General features: G+C 40.3%; 1 protein-coding gene and 1 pseudogene across 1 annotated transcript; one reads left to right on the top strand and one right to left on the bottom strand.

Moving 5' to 3' along the window:
- The first annotated feature begins 6,331 nt into the window (after nt 1–6,331).
- Nucleotides 6,332–7,657, top strand: LOC147887246 (uncharacterized; annotated as a pseudogene).
- Nucleotides 7,658–9,122: 1,465 nt separating this feature from the next.
- LOC147887245 (wall-associated receptor kinase-like 21) lies at nt 9,123–11,372 on the bottom strand. The gene is made up of 2 exons (XM_087394257.1): nt 10,418–11,372; nt 9,123–10,330 (listed from the first exon to the last, which is right to left on the bottom strand). The coding sequence occupies exons 1-2, from the start codon at nt 11,370–11,372 to the stop codon at nt 9,162–9,164; spliced, it is 2,124 nt and encodes a 707-aa protein (XP_087250383.1). The 3' UTR covers nt 9,123–9,161.
- Between the last annotated feature and the right edge of the window lie 4,343 nt (nt 11,373–15,715).

Below are 15,715 nucleotides of genomic sequence, written 5' to 3'. Positions count from 1 at the left end.
AAATCGACTATGGTTCAAGCACCAGGTGGTAGCAGAGAAGGGGCAAAGAAAGGAAAGCTAACTATAGTTGATGTACCACAAGAAGGAACACCTCCAGAGGGTATGCTAGCAGTTGTGGAAAGAAGCAGTGGTAGTGAATTGGAGCCAAGTGGAAAGGTCATAGGAAAAAAAGGGCAAAAGAAACCATCAGGCTTGGTGGAATATGAAAAATACTACCCATTCGGGTTGCATGCAACATTTTCAATTCCAGTTGCAAGATGTCAAAAAGCTCCTCCAAGCTATGTATATAGAGGGTTGAACAAAGAGCATGTGGAGAAGCTTGCTGCAGACTTCGGTTATAACTCTAGGCCTCCTGCTGCTGTAGCGGATTTAATGCCTTTCCATCCTGAAACAAAGCAGCCCCTGGAAAGGGTAGATAAAAAGGATTTAACCAAGTGCCACTACTGGATACTATCTGGACAACATTCAATATATGCTGCTAAAATATTCACATCTAATGATGATAACAGCACGGCCCAAAGAAAGAACTACTATCGCACCCGCTAAGCGAGGATTGTAGTGAATTGTCCCGCACGCTTTTGTGTGGAGATATCAAAGATGGCAAACCTGGAGTCTCAAAATATCTTGAGACAATCTCCATATATTAATATACTTAAGCAGGTCAGGGGACAATGGATTCTCTTTAACAGACCCAAGAAAGCACAACAAGGGCTTGCAAAAGGACATCCAGATCGTGAGAATTGGAATGTAAGTACAGATTTTAATTATGAATAATTTTTTACAAGTCGGTTTTCTTAATTATTGCATTCTAATGGATTCATATATTTTGCAGGCTTTCATTGACACTGGCAAGGTAACATTGGGCAATAGCTTTGCCACGAAGGATGTACATATGATAATCACAAGCGATGCCATTTATGATGGTTGGATCTCCATCCTTGAGGATTACATTGCAGGCAAATATTCACAAGATGGAAAATGCCGTAGGCAACCCACAGTCTCAATGTTTAGATGCTTGCATGGATTGAGTGATGATCAAATTGGTCAAATTCAAAATGACATTAAGGAAGGTAGAGTAGTCATAGCTAAAACAAAGACTGATGCCATGATTCTTGATATTGAAGGATGAGCTATGCAGATCAAGAGAGATGCTGCACTACAAGAAGAACTTTATATGTTTATATCGGTAGAACGGCCTTCTTTAATGTTAAAAAATTGGGATGAGTGCAGATTACATTTTAAAATTACTCCAGAATTGTATCATCAGATTCGTGGTTGCTCTGACTCATGGTTAAAAGTGAAGCTTCAACAGGGCAAGGAAACTCCACCATTGCCTGATGCTGCAAAGGGGTATCTGAGGTGGATTCTGGGACAAAGTGAAGGTGCAAGTCATGGACCGAATTCCACCTGGCCTTGGAGGTTCTACACAGTCGGTTCAAACATGGAGGGAATGGAATTTATACATAATGTGTACCAAGAGCCAATGGTAATAGGGGTTGCCTTTTTGGATGTAATGTATGGACCAAGCACAAGTAGAAATTGGAATGAGGATCGCTTTGAGTGTTTGTTGAAAAGCTTGATGACAATCGCTTCTCCCCCAGTGCAATTCCTTCTTGTGGTGTTCTTGACCATGGATCATGTATCATGTTTGAAGAATGCATTAAATAAGGCATGCGGACAATATAAAATACACTTCGGTTGCCTTAATTTTGAAACTACAGATATATTTGTCACTGGATCTATGGATGGCTTAATTGCCTGTGTACTGGTAAGCAAGGAAAAGCATTTCAACTATATTGAGTGCTATACCAATGCACAATGTAAGCCATCAATATATGTTGCAGATGAAAAATATGAAAAATCAAGTGGTGCAGAAGAATCAGGTGATGAGGATGATGATGACGAGGAGGAGGATGATGAATTTGACATTGAATTATCCTTGAAAAGAAAACGTTCAAGTATCATTAAAGACATGATCATGGGTTTCTGTCGAGAAGATGAGTATGTATTGGACTTGTTCTCTGAGGGGCTTGCTGCAATAGAGTCTCTTTCTTGTAAGAGGCGTGTTGTTTCAGTTGTTGAGACTTATGAGGAGTTGGTAAAGGTTGAAAGTATATGTTGCACATATGCTTACAGTAATCATGAAATTCGACAATGGGCTGGCTTACAAGAACCAATATTGGCAATAGAGGGGGTATCAAAAGAAGATGATACAATTGAAGGTGGAGGGGATAAAGAAATTGATACCATACCAGGACAAAAAGAGCTTCAACCCTTCAATGAAGAGCAACGTGAGCATTTAAAAAAACATGCTTCAAAGTTTTGGGAAACAGAAGAGGAAGAAATAGGTCCTTGAAATTGTCCTTTTATATGGTGTTCATGTTTTCCATATGTTATCTTGCTATATTCTCCATATGATGTATTAATTTTGTTCCAAAGATCTTTTGATATTACTTGGAAATTCATTCTATCTCATTGCCATAATTCAAACATTCATATGTATTCTTGAATATGTTTAATTTTCTATATTTCATGAAAAGATGTGTTTGCATGTTGTAATACCTTTGGAGTGTGATACACATCCAAATTTATTTATGAGTTCATAAATGTTAAAAAGTGTGTTGAGTCTTGATCGTGATGAATGAATTAGTGTAAATTGTTGTTTATGTTCTTATTCACTTCATATGAATGCTCAAATATGTTTTGGCCGCTTGGCCAAATCTTTTCTTAGTGGGAACACTCGGGCAATGCTAGATAATGTTGGACTCCACTCTATCTATTATGCAAAGGTTTTTGGCATTGTAAGGATATGTAGTTTTGGGGATTAAAATAACTTGAAAGGGTATAGATTCAACAACTTTAGGGGGTATACTAAGCATATGAACATGAATGCTTTCTTTTTTTTAGTATTCCAATTTTGTTTTGAAAAAGAAAAACATGAATGCTTTCACACAAACAAATTGCATTGAGAGCACACAACCTAAAGTTTGACAATTTGGTTTTCCATCTCAATATTCACTTTGTTTCTACTTATGAATTTCATTTCCTTGTTTATCAACAGATATTGGCCATCTCAATTTCACATCGCTAGAAGCATTGCCTGTACATGTGACACCTGATCCAATGATTCATTATGTGCCTAATTTGAACATTAGCATGCAAGTTCCAAGCTCAACATGGTTGATTGAAAATGTTGAGGATGCAATGTCTGCAGTTAATGTTCCATTGACAAATGTGAATGCAAGCTTAGAAGGTAAAGGAGAAGATGCAATGTCATTGTATGAAGCCAAGGTGCAGGAAGAAATCTTAGAAGGTAAAGGAGAAGACATAATGTCACCCTCAGAAATAATGTCAAAAGAGGTGATAACAAAAATAAGACTAGCGGTGATAATAGATTTGAAAGGGTTATTACTCGAGCGTTGTTTTTCGAAGTCAAATAAACATATGAGCTTGCACAATGGGAAGCATTGGCTTGTTCTCCGTCCTGGGTGTTTAGAGTTTCTACAATGGTTGCTTGATCACTACCATGTTGGCATTTGGTCCACTGCAGGAGAAAAGGGCATGGTGCAACACATGCTGGACACTTTGGAGCATCATGTTAATAGAAAGTTACATTTCTTCATGGTTTGGGGTGCGATGGCTGCCACAAGCATACAAAGAGTAGAATCATTCGACCAGATAGGAAGAATGTGGAAGCAGAGTTTAAACCATTAATGAGAGTGTGGTGTTGTTTCAAAGAGGAATGCAAACCAGCAAGAACAGTGTTCATTGATGTTTCGCCTTACACGGGTTGTGTTAATCTAGCAGAAAATTGCATTTTCCCTACAAAATTTGATATAGATTGTGGTGATTCTATTTTGCTTCATGAGTTATTACCGTACCTATAGATGCTAGATGATGCAGTAGATGTGCGCAGTGCCATCTCTTCTAACAGATTTGGTCAAGCTCCGATTGTCGAAGGGCATGATATGTTCTATTATTTTCAACCAGTGATCCTTGAATTCAAAGAAAAAAACAAAGAAGTTCTCGAAAGGATGAATGTCGAATCTCATATGTCTACTCGTAGTTCAAAAAAAGACACAGAGAAAGGTATTACTTCACCTATAACCAAAACTAGAGTGACAGGGACTTGTCCTACTACAAGAAGTATGGTGCATGCTCAACATGTTACATTGAATGAAGAGGAAGAATGCATGCTAGGAAAAATTGCCAAAATGGGACCATTGAAAGATAGTGAGGCAAAACGCTTTGCTATGGTTCTTGGATGCAAGGAAAGGGGAATCACTACCGATGCTACAAGGGCATTCTTAGCAAACTTGATTCAATTTTATTGCATAGACAACCCTTAGGGAATGTGAGTGATCTTGTTAATTAGAGTTGTAGACATAAATGCTCAACTAAAACATTTGTACCTACATTCTGATTTATATTTGGACACTATTTGGTTAGATTCGACTAGCAAAACATTATGTTTCAATTTGTTTTGTGAAAGAATTAATAGACATTGAGTTAGTACCTTGTCCAAAAAATGCTATGTGCTTTGTGATGTGAGTTTGTATTCCTCCACTAAAAGAATGATTCTTTGATTTTAAACATATGATAGGTGTTGCAGATTGTCCTGAAAAGATGAAGAGCTATCTTATTACAAATTTTGATCCTACATCCAATGGCTTATGGAAACATAAATTGCCCATACCCATTGAGCACGTGTTCGAAATGGATGGCATCCATTATGAAGTAAAGAAATCAACAATACCTAGGGTAGGATATGGTCTTTTTGTACATACGAGCATCAAGAAAAAACAAGATTTAATGGTATATAATGGTCCAAAGTATGATTATGATACTTGGAGATCTCTCCTCAAGTTTTTCCCAAGGATGAAGACTTATGGAATGTTTGAAGATCCATTCATTGAGCCATTGACAGATGTGAAATGTATTGTATGGAAACATTGCTGGATATATAAATAGCTCAATATATTATAAAGAAAGAACAAATGCTATATTTGTATACGTCCCTAAACTACCACCTTGGGCTCAAAAGTCACAAGGAAATTTGAGTGCCCATGGCTACATTACTGTGCAAACCATAAAGGATATCTCCTTCGGAGATGAGCTACTTTGTGAGTATGAATACTAGTATGGAATTGTTAATGATTATGTTAAACGATGTGGTGCAAAATTGGCTATGTGTTAATGGTTTTGATTATAGCTCTATTGTGATGGAGAGTTTCATGAGCTCTATTGTGATGGAACGGTGTTTTTGAACACCACATTTATATGATGGATGTCAAAGCTCTACCATAATCCTATTGCATATGTCAATACTGCAATTTATCAACATAATGCATTTGACATTAATTTGATACATCTTATATACCAAATAAAAATTAACAGCTGTTGCAAGTTTAATTTTGTTTTTGAAGACCACAGTTATATGATGGATGTCAAAGATCTATAACAATCCTATTGCATATATCAATACTGCAATTTAATTTACTCCAATGAATCTTCCTAATGCAACATCTATAAATTGGCTTTTGTTTGTGGTTTTGATGCATACAAAACAACAAACATCTTTCTTTCACTAGCAAATCAACAAATTTTTTGGCCATGGAGAAATGTTCACATCTATTAAGGCCTTTTGCCATAGCAACATACGGAAGATTTTTGCTTGGGTTTCTAGGAATTGGGAAAGTATTGTGCATGGTCCTCAATGGAGCTAATGTTTCAATAAAAAACATCAAATTTTACTTTTGAAGTGACTATATTTTATTTCGTGGGAATTGGGATTTTCCCAAATTCTCTAATATAGTGTTTAAGGATGACCTCTATTGTGCCTCAAGGGAAAGGATAGAGCAAAGTAATGGACACGGAGTTGCTTAATAATCTAAACCTCTATTGCATGCTTAATAGTGATGTGATGAAAAGATGGGTGACAAGATACGAGGATGCAAAGGCAAGATGACAAGGAGAAAGGGCCCTCTTTCGTACACACCACAGATCTCGTGTGCAATATCATGAGCATCTAAGAGCACTTCCAAAGGATATTCATGTGGATTGGCTACTTGACGAAATGGAGAGAGGAGAGAGAGACGAGGGGATGCATATCACAATGGAAGAATGGGAGTATGCTAGAGGCCACATGGAAAAGGTTGGTATATAGAATGTTATGCATAAGTTTAGATTGCTTATTCAATTGATTTTGTCTTAGTGTAGTGTACTATGTTCAATGCTATATAGTGTGAGGGCAAGCATTTTCGGACACAATGGATTGATGATAAGAGAAACACACAAGATTGTGGCGTCTTTGCGATCTTTGAGGGAGCCAATGGAGCCATGGATGATTATTGTAATTTGTGGGATAATCCAAGATATTATTAAGCTTGACTTTCAACGTTTCTTTGTGTATGTTTTGGATGTCGTGCCCTAATGCAACAACCAAATGCCGTGGAAGTGGCTTTGTACCTATTGACTCCACAAAGTTTTGGCAAAGCAAGAAGGACACACTAGTACTACCGCAACAATGTGAACAGGTATTTTACACATATATAAAAATACTCACTTTTTAATATGCAAGGAAAATAACATGTTTGTATTTGTGTTTGAATTAGGTTGTCTATCAACCAATGGTGGGTAATAATAGGTGGTGGCACATCATACCTATTATGCCACGTTCCAAAGTGATGTATAGTACATTTACTAATTTGGAGCGTATGGAGGATGATCGTGGCCATGGAGATGATGATGATCATGATACAAGAGAGGAGGATGATCATGAGATAGGAGATATAGATATTCAAGCCATTACCCATGAGGACGAGCCTACCATTGGTGATGCTGATTTTGATGAGCACAATAGCATATGTAGTAGTGGCCTGAATGTATTTGTGGATCTCCACATTGGTTTGGATATTGAAGTAGATAGTTTGGCAAGGGTTGATCTCATTGAGGATGAGATCGAACTATATCCCATCATTGATATTGGCAAAACTATTTTATATATTGTCTCATTCTCCTTACCTCACTTAATTTTTGTATGTGCGTTTGGAAAAAAGCATATTATCATCTATGACATGTGCATAGCATTGATATTTTTTTTAAAAAATATGCTTTGGTAATCATGGGCAATGTTTGGAAAGCCGTGATGCACATTTATCAACCTGCAGTAACATTTTTCACTCTGCTATGCATTTATAAATGCATCTAAATACGCATCTAAAACACAATGTAGACGCACCGCTATTAGACATGCAAATAGATGCGCTAGTAGACACCTATTTTGTGCATCTATTAGGCGCATCTATAGTTGCTTTGTCTTGTTGTGATGCATAAGTAATCTGGTGCTTGATGAGTGGCTCTTGCAAATAAGAAGGTGATGTACATTTATTTGCTAAAAATTTCCCTTTTGTGAGTGTGACCTTTCTCTTTTTTTCTTAGCTCACATTGTGTTATGTGGTCTATTTGTTGCTAGATCAATTTAATTACTACCTATGATTAGGCTAAGAAGACGATGGCAAGTAAACTTATTGAGAAATGGAAGGTAAAATGTTGTGCCACATGAAAGAAGAGGAAGAGGACTAGTAAATATAAGATAACATGTTCAATTTTATGTTTAATGTTTATAATTACGTAAAAGATACTTCCTAGAGCTTAATAGCATGCAAGTGAGAGCTCTTTAAAAGGCCTTTGATAAAGGTTATCTAAGGACTAGAGATGAGATTAACTTTGTAGATTCTTGATCACTTGGTGATCCAAAAGTTGAATGCATAAGGAAAGTTGGAGGAAAAAAGGGGACACCCATGTTTAACAAGGTGCTGTTCAAGCTCATTACAAAGGCTATATTAGTTGGGTTCTATTTCTCTCCTATTTTCCATTCGAGTCTCCTTTTCTCTCTTTACACTAATAGTAGAGCTGCCATAACTATGGTTTAAGCCTATTGCTTATGACGCTTTTATCATGGCACACACAAAGCTTTGAACAAATGTCCATATCTGATATTTCATCTTGCTACAACAAGAAAATAGTAGAATGCCTTGCTAATTAGTGGCCTTGGTACTGTAAGTGAAGAAAGGCGAGGGAGATAGTCCTCTACAAGGATAGGACACATGCATGTGAGTGAGGCTCGCCTAGTTCAAGCACATAGAGAATCATCATAGATCTTAGTGACCCAGTTTCCTTTGTTTTAGGTCTAGCACTTGGACTTTTAAGAAACCAAGAACATGAGAGCACATGTTGTGCCTTCCCCTTTAGCCTACCACCCTTATGCAGCTCGAAGAAGATCTCTTTGTGATTAGCCACCCTGAGGGGGTGTTATTGAGAAACTAATGCCTACAACGAATGCATCACCTACATCTTGATAAAACCCCTGTTGCCAAATGGAGGCATATATTGTCCTTTTCTAGAATACAACACCTTGGAGCGGGGCCCAAGCTCATAACGAAGAGGACAAATTCCTATACAATGTGTCTAGGTGGCCAAGTAGGCTCAAGAACTAGCTAAATGGTAGAAGATGTATACACCAAGAATCTAATCTAGCAAGATGATGTTGGCTTCCTTCTCAAATAAGATGCTTGGTTGCTCTTGGTAGCTCCTCCATTTAGTGAGAGCGTTCTTGCTCTTGGTTGCTCTTGGTAGCTTCTCTCTTTAGTGACAGCGTGCTTGAAAGAATCTCTTTAAAGATGAGATCTAGAGTTGGGTCTATGTTTCACCTTACTTTAGTTTCTTGAAAGCTTCTCCAAATCCGTTGAAATTTATCCATCGTGATTCTTTTGTTCAAGAATAATGCAGCGATCATGGCCAACGAAAAAATAGCAATCACTACAATTGCAATCACTAAAATTTTAAAAACTAAGGCGTCTTTTAAACCATGTAGAACATAGAAAAACATCAACGGAAAAGTTCAAGGTAGGCAAATAAAATTAGTGCATTGCAAAACAACTATCAAGACATTCCATAGGCTGAAGAGGCTCATTCGGGCCCTGGGGCTCATTCTAATCTTCTGCGCACAGTAATTGCCGTCACCACATTCACCTCACTATCTACTACATCCAATTTAGTCCACAATCATAGCTCCTATTTCGTTGCATTACCTTCCTCCACCCTCACAAGTATTACCTTCCTCCACCCTCACAAGATCCTCTGCCATACAAATCTTCCCTTCATTCTCGAATCTCGGAGGCTGATGATGTGGTCAATCCATGTGTAACACATAGTGGAAATCCCTCGTCTTCTTCTGAGCTCACTCCATCATACGAGTTGGAGATTGCACGACCAATGAGCTGCGTGCAGCTTGAGCTGCGTAATGGGATACGATGCAATTGATCAACAACCTCTCTCATGGACGGCCTGCTATCGCTTTGGATTGATAAGCAACTGAGGGCAATCTTGGCCAAATGATAAACAGAGCTCTTTTCTTGTGCGCTCAATATCGAAGCTGCGAGATGGCGATCTATGATTTCAGAGAACTCTCCTGTCCTCAACTTTCTGTCACACAGTAAAGCTAGATTGCTGCCCATTGCCACTGGCGACAATGAAGTTATTAGCTCGAGTAACACCATCCCAAAGCTATAGACATCGCTCTTGTCAGTGAGGCGCAAAGTTTCAAAGTATTCAGGATCCAAGTACCCGAACGTGCCCAACACTGCCGTGGAGACATGGGTCTGATCGAGTGCCCTTAGTCTTGACACACCGAAATCGGCAATTTTTGGGGTGAAGTCGTGGGCCAGGAGGATGTTAGAAGATTTTATATCTCTGTGGATGATCGGTGGAGATGCAGCAGAATGTAGATACGTAATGGCGTCTGCAGTTTGACACGCAATTTGCAAGCGAATTTCCCAACTCAGGTTAGTACCGAATTTGCCTCGCAGATGCTCCGACAGCGTTCCATTGGGAATGTACTCATAGATGAGGAGGGGTACTCGTGCCTCGAGACAGCAACCGAGCAGTTGAACAATGTTTCCGTGGTTGATGTTGGAGCAAAGAATGATTTCGTTGATGAATTGATCCGCTTCCCCAGGCTGCTGTGCGCGGTTAGACTTCTTGATTGCCATAACGGAGCCATCTGTGAGGATGCCCTTGTAAACGGTTCCATAGCCACCACTTCCCAGTTTCATTGTCTCGGAAAATTTATGAGTAGCCTTTTCTAGTTCAGCTTCTGCGAAGAGTTTGGGCGTTACTTGCCCTTGAATGCCCGGCAGCAGCTCTTGCAATCTGTGACCACCGTGCAGTCTGAAGTACCTTCGCTTCCTACGGCTTGCCTCTCGAGACTTTAGAAAGCAGAAAAGCACGAAACAGAGGATTGCCACGACGACGCCTGTCGGCAACGTAGCTGAGAAAAGGAAAATAAAATGTCAGAGATGTGCGCTTAGGAAAAGTTTCTTACAGTGCTCCACAACAGATAGAGGCAAGAAATCACTTATCAAAAGTAAGCCAATTTCTCCAGAATATATCGGCGGAAGACTTACTGGGAGTTTATGACATCCAGTTCCGTTCTTGAATCCATCTCCGACGTAAAAATCAGGAGCCTCAGAGCAAAAGCAGGCATAAGCGTTCAAATTGTCGACCTTAATGCAAACGGCATGTTGGGCCCAAGCATATCCGGGTGTGGTGCTCACAGTCGAGCAATTCTGAGATGTACTTTCAAAGATGATGCCCCATATGATGTCCAGACTATATGAATTAGTCGAAAACTCCGTGCGGAATGGATCGAGATTGAATATCGTGGACACTCCACATTCTTCCGAATCTGCAGCCGCTTCTAAATATAATTGTGTCAATCCGGTTGGAAGCGAAGAGAAGCAGCAGGAGCTCGCGAAGCTGTAATCAGGATGAGGGTCCCAACTCTGAAGGGAGCAAACATCTTCAAAGCAACCTGGCTGACAAGAAAATGAATAGCTAAGACCACCGGATAGGCTACTCGAGCCGTTGCATTTGCCGTAGGAACGGCATCCCATAACTACAAAATTATTATAAGGCGATAGTGCAAAGGGCCCTGCTCTGTTGGTGAGTGTGAAAGATATCGCAGAGGGGGAACTGTGTGTATCGTTGCAGCTCTGAGAACTGGCTCTAAGAGTTGAGGCGTTGATGGTAAAGTGATTAGTAAAGCCGCCGATGTTAAAGAAGAGGATCTGAAACTGGCCTGAGTCGGGAAGGCCACAGGAGGGGGTGTTGGAGTTGCAGAGGATGGCGTAGTCGGGAAGGCCACAGGAGGGATCGTAGGGGATGCTGATGTCACCACAGAGCGGCCTGGGAGAGCAGGAGGTGTTGTGTAGTAGCGCAGGAGGATGATCAGTAGTAGGAGCAGCGTGGAGGAGGACGGCGGAGGCAACAAGAAGGATTGCAGTGAAGAAGGACCTTGGTGTAGAAGCCATAATTCGAGAACACTAATTCGCAAACCTGAGATTCTTGCATATGGCTGAATACAAGTCGAAGGAACAGGTGAAAATTACAATTCTCTCTCACGATCAAAAAGCCCCACATCTTTAGTCTATAACTTTCGATGAACTTGACAATTGCAATGGCGTGAGACCAAGGAGTGGCATGAGATCAAAGTCTTGCCGTAGTGAACATGGAGCACCATCAATTGCAACAGGCATGACTAGACTCGATGTCGTTAATGGCCCAAGCATGTGATTCAAGAGTCCTTCAAAAAGCCCAATAAAAGCATGTAAGAAGTCTTGTAGTAGTGAAGATGGAGCTCCGTTGATTTTAATAGGAATGACTAGAATATAAGTCATCGTTGACCAAAGTATGTGCCAAAATGTTGAAGGATATATCAACATCCAAGTTTGCTCTCTCTCTCTCTCTCTCTCTCTCTCTCTCTCTCTCTCTCTCTCACACACACACACACACACACACACACATACACACACAGAGCAAAGTGTCCTTCAAAAAATCCCACTTCTTTACAACCCCCTAGCTTTAGAGCTTTCTCCTAGAACTTTTGAAGAACTGGATAATTAAAGTGGAGCAAGGCCAAAAGTCATGTAAAAAGTTTGACTAGAGTAGATGTAGTTAATGACCAAAGCGTGTGCTTCAAGGCCAAATGTCATCCTCATGCCAAGAGTCCTTCAAAAGCCTGGCATCTTGAAGCCCCCTAGCTTTAGAAGTCCGAAAGTCTTGTAAAAAGTCTTTCTGTAAATGAACATGGAGCTCCATCGATTGCGACAAGCCAAAGCATGTGCATGCCATGGAGTCTTTTCATTGGAATGGAGCAATGCCAAAGCTCATCCAAAGTGTCTTACTATAGTAAACCTACAACTCTACTAGTTGCAACTAGCATGATTATCCTAGATGGACTTTTTGACCAAAGTGTGTGCATGACATGGGAGCCTTTTCATTCAGTATCTATCTATGACATCATGTGTAAGTTTGATTATAGCCATATTTCACAAATGTGAGGTGCTTCCCTTATAATCCCCTCTTTTCCTCATGGACACATATATTTTATAGCCAGCAAATTCAATCCTAGGCTCTAGCACATAAATTATCCCTTATTTTAAAACAATACTGATTATAAAAAGATCCAAGGAAACTTCATTGTAGAAATGTGGATGGGAGAATGATGGTTTGAGTTGAGGAGTGCTACAACAATTCAAGTTGGCATGTTTCTTCTTCCTTGCACTTTTTGAAAAATGTCTTGATAATTGATATCAAAAGTCTTACATCATGCCAATCAATTCAACTTTCAAACCAATGTCTAGTTTACGCTCACTTTATTTGTCTCTTCATACTTGTACTTCATCAAAGGTAGATTGATAATTGAATTAAGGCAACACCAAAATGTTCGAATTCAAAGCTAGAGAGTATGCGCAATGAAAGAGGGAGCTAGAGCATTAAAACTTGAAGAGTAAGAGAATCTTGTACAGCAAGAGAAGAAGTCTACATGTATAAATGTGCAAGGAGCTTGAGTAAGAGGTGCGACCACACAATAGGCTCTTTGCATACAACCAAGAGCTCCACCCATTTTGGTTTCCAACCACACATTGTGGCTACATCCATATCCACACACCTCTTTACATCTTTGGCCACCTAGTACAAAGGCCAAATTCCATGTGAGTGCATTTATGAGGCCCATTTCATGTACCCAACATGTGTCTCTTCACATGAGAATCATATGCTTGCACTCTTCTTTAACCTTTAGAGAGTTCTCCACAAACCATGATTCTTTCAACACTCCTACTCAATGTGACACCTGTGTTGAGAGTTAACGCTTAACATCATGTGATCATGTGTGCATAGCACCATCACGTGATCATATGTGCATAGTACTAACCTTATAGAGTGCTATAAAGGAAAGGGATAGATCCCCTAACCCGAACCCTAAATGGGTTTGTATATATTCTATTTTTTCAACTAAATCTAGTGTACAATTAGTCATTTGTGGTGTGCTCTCTAGCTGTGCCCTCTCTCCTCATCTCCACTCTTCTCCTCTCCCCTCTTCATATTTTGTCATGGTATCAGAGCATGGTTCTGCCTTCCGCTGAGGCGCCATCCACCTTGTGAGAGTGAGATAGAGATTGAGATCGAGTTTTCTCTTCCGTGAGAGAAGCTTCCATTGAGTGAGCATTCTTTCATTCCATTGATGATAGAAATTTCCGTTCATTGAGAGAGATTTCCGTCTATGTGAGATTGAGTGATTCCTTGTATTGTTCTTCGATTTTAGTTGAGGGAGAGAGATCCTTTGAGAGAAATTTCTTCATTGAGAGAGTTTGTGTGAAAGAGAAAGAGAGATTTCTGCTAAGTGGAGGAAGAGATTTCTGTCCATTACCATCTATTCATTCAGTTCTTTGAGAAAGGTTTCATTTTATGAGTGAATATTGTTCCATTCTATCCTTCTTGTATTCATAGCCACCAAAGAAGGATAGAATGGAACAATCATTCTATCCTTCTTGAAACCTTTCTCATATGCTTGTATTCATAGCCACCAAAGACGCCCGCGACCCAAGCTCCAAACTCCCAAAGCAGCACCTTGATCCTCAGGAGCTTCAGCCTCCTCAACAAGCTTCAGCCTCCAGCTCGCTCAACCCGATGATCCTCCTGCAACAAGGCTCTTCCAAAGCTTTAGCATCGACCTGCATGCTTCAAGATGATGGCACCCGGAAGAAAGAGCTCCAAAAATTCAACGCTCGCTCCTAGTAACGCCTCCCCTAATGGCACTTACCGACAGCTTAAGGGATCCCATACCCTCTAATGCTAGTGATACCCTGCGCGAATCGACCTCTCAGCCTTTCTGCAACGACTAAGCAAAGCGAAACTGCAGCTCCAAGGCGCCATCTCCATCGTTCAGTCCGTCACCTCCGTCAACCAAGATACTTGCATCTCTTCTCTAACAGAGAAACTGCCATGTGGTAGATAAGGCCACGTGGCACTCTTCAAACCACACCCACCTTGTGTCAAGGTAACCCGGGTAGCATCACTCTAGTTAGAAGTGGATAGGGTTGGTTAGCCTAACCCTGGTTAGTGAACCAGATAAGGTTGGCCCCTAACTGTTGTTAAGTCAAGTGAACCACGGTTAAATTGGTTGGTTAGATTTTTGCCACATGGAAATCTTATCTCTGAAGCTACCACGTCATCATCTTATCCTCAGCTACCACGTCATCCAACCACGTCAGTTGTGCCACATCAGCACAGACACGTCGTCTGGTTACATCATCACCAACTGCCATGTCATCATCTTATCAGCACTGACACATCATCAGCCATGTCAGCAACCCACGTCACCTGTGCCATGTCATCAGTGCCATGTCACTTTGCTAACATCATCATTTGTGCCACCTCAGTAGTCCACTCAGCACTGACCTTTGCAGGCACACACAGTGCTTCACAATCACTTCATGTGACCACTCCAACCACCTCAGCACACAGCTCCACTGGCACACCTCTTGCTAGGCACAATGCCACATCATCACTGCATGTGACTCATAGTGAAACATCATCATTGAGTACCATTTGCACTCCTTTTGCCCCTCCACCTAGATCAAGTCGTATCTCTTGATCCAGGAAGAATTTGAGGGCGCTTCAAAAAGGGAAGTTGCTCGTTTTTTTGTGCTCTACGCGCTCGTCACATCATACACACATTTTGATGCAAGTTACACTCACATTTGAGCCTCATTGACAAAACCTCTTCCTTCATGCACATTTGCCTCTACATCGATGCATCTGACCTAGTACTTAAAAAGAACAAAAGAAAAGGAATTATTTGCTATTCTTTCATCGATTGACAATTGGTTTAGATCTAGATCAGAGTAGACTAGATCGCCATAGAGGGGACTCTTTGAATTTCCCCAAGTTGCCGATCTAAGCCATGCCTGAAATTCTCAACTAGTACCTACTCGGAGTCAGTCCATACGCTCACATACGGTTTCACATCATTACATTACCTAAAACCTTACATTCATTAGTTCAGTGAGCAGACTTCATAGTTAGAGGCATTGTAGATTGTTTCAGTGGGCACATAGCATTTGATTTCACACACACATGCCACCATTGTAAAGCCTATTCGGCTATTTCACGGCATCGTGGACATCATTTCAGCCTTATAAGCCTCTTGGCTATTCCCGACATCATTGCCACAAGCCTTGTAATATAGATCAGATTTTATATATTGCAGTTCTATCTTCACTGACGGTATAGAGATTTCACTTGGCATAGTTAGTGTATTTGCAGTTGATTCATACAGAGATTTTCACGACACTTTTGAGTACATTTCTTG

This window comes from Dipteris shenzhenensis, chromosome 23, assembly GCF_047967505.1.
Source record: "Dipteris shenzhenensis isolate YYH24624 ecotype China chromosome 23, Dip_SZ_1.0, whole genome shotgun sequence".
Lineage (NCBI taxonomy): Eukaryota > Viridiplantae > Streptophyta > Polypodiopsida > Gleicheniales > Dipteridaceae > Dipteris > Dipteris shenzhenensis.
This window is presented reverse-complemented; position numbering and strand designations above follow the sequence as displayed.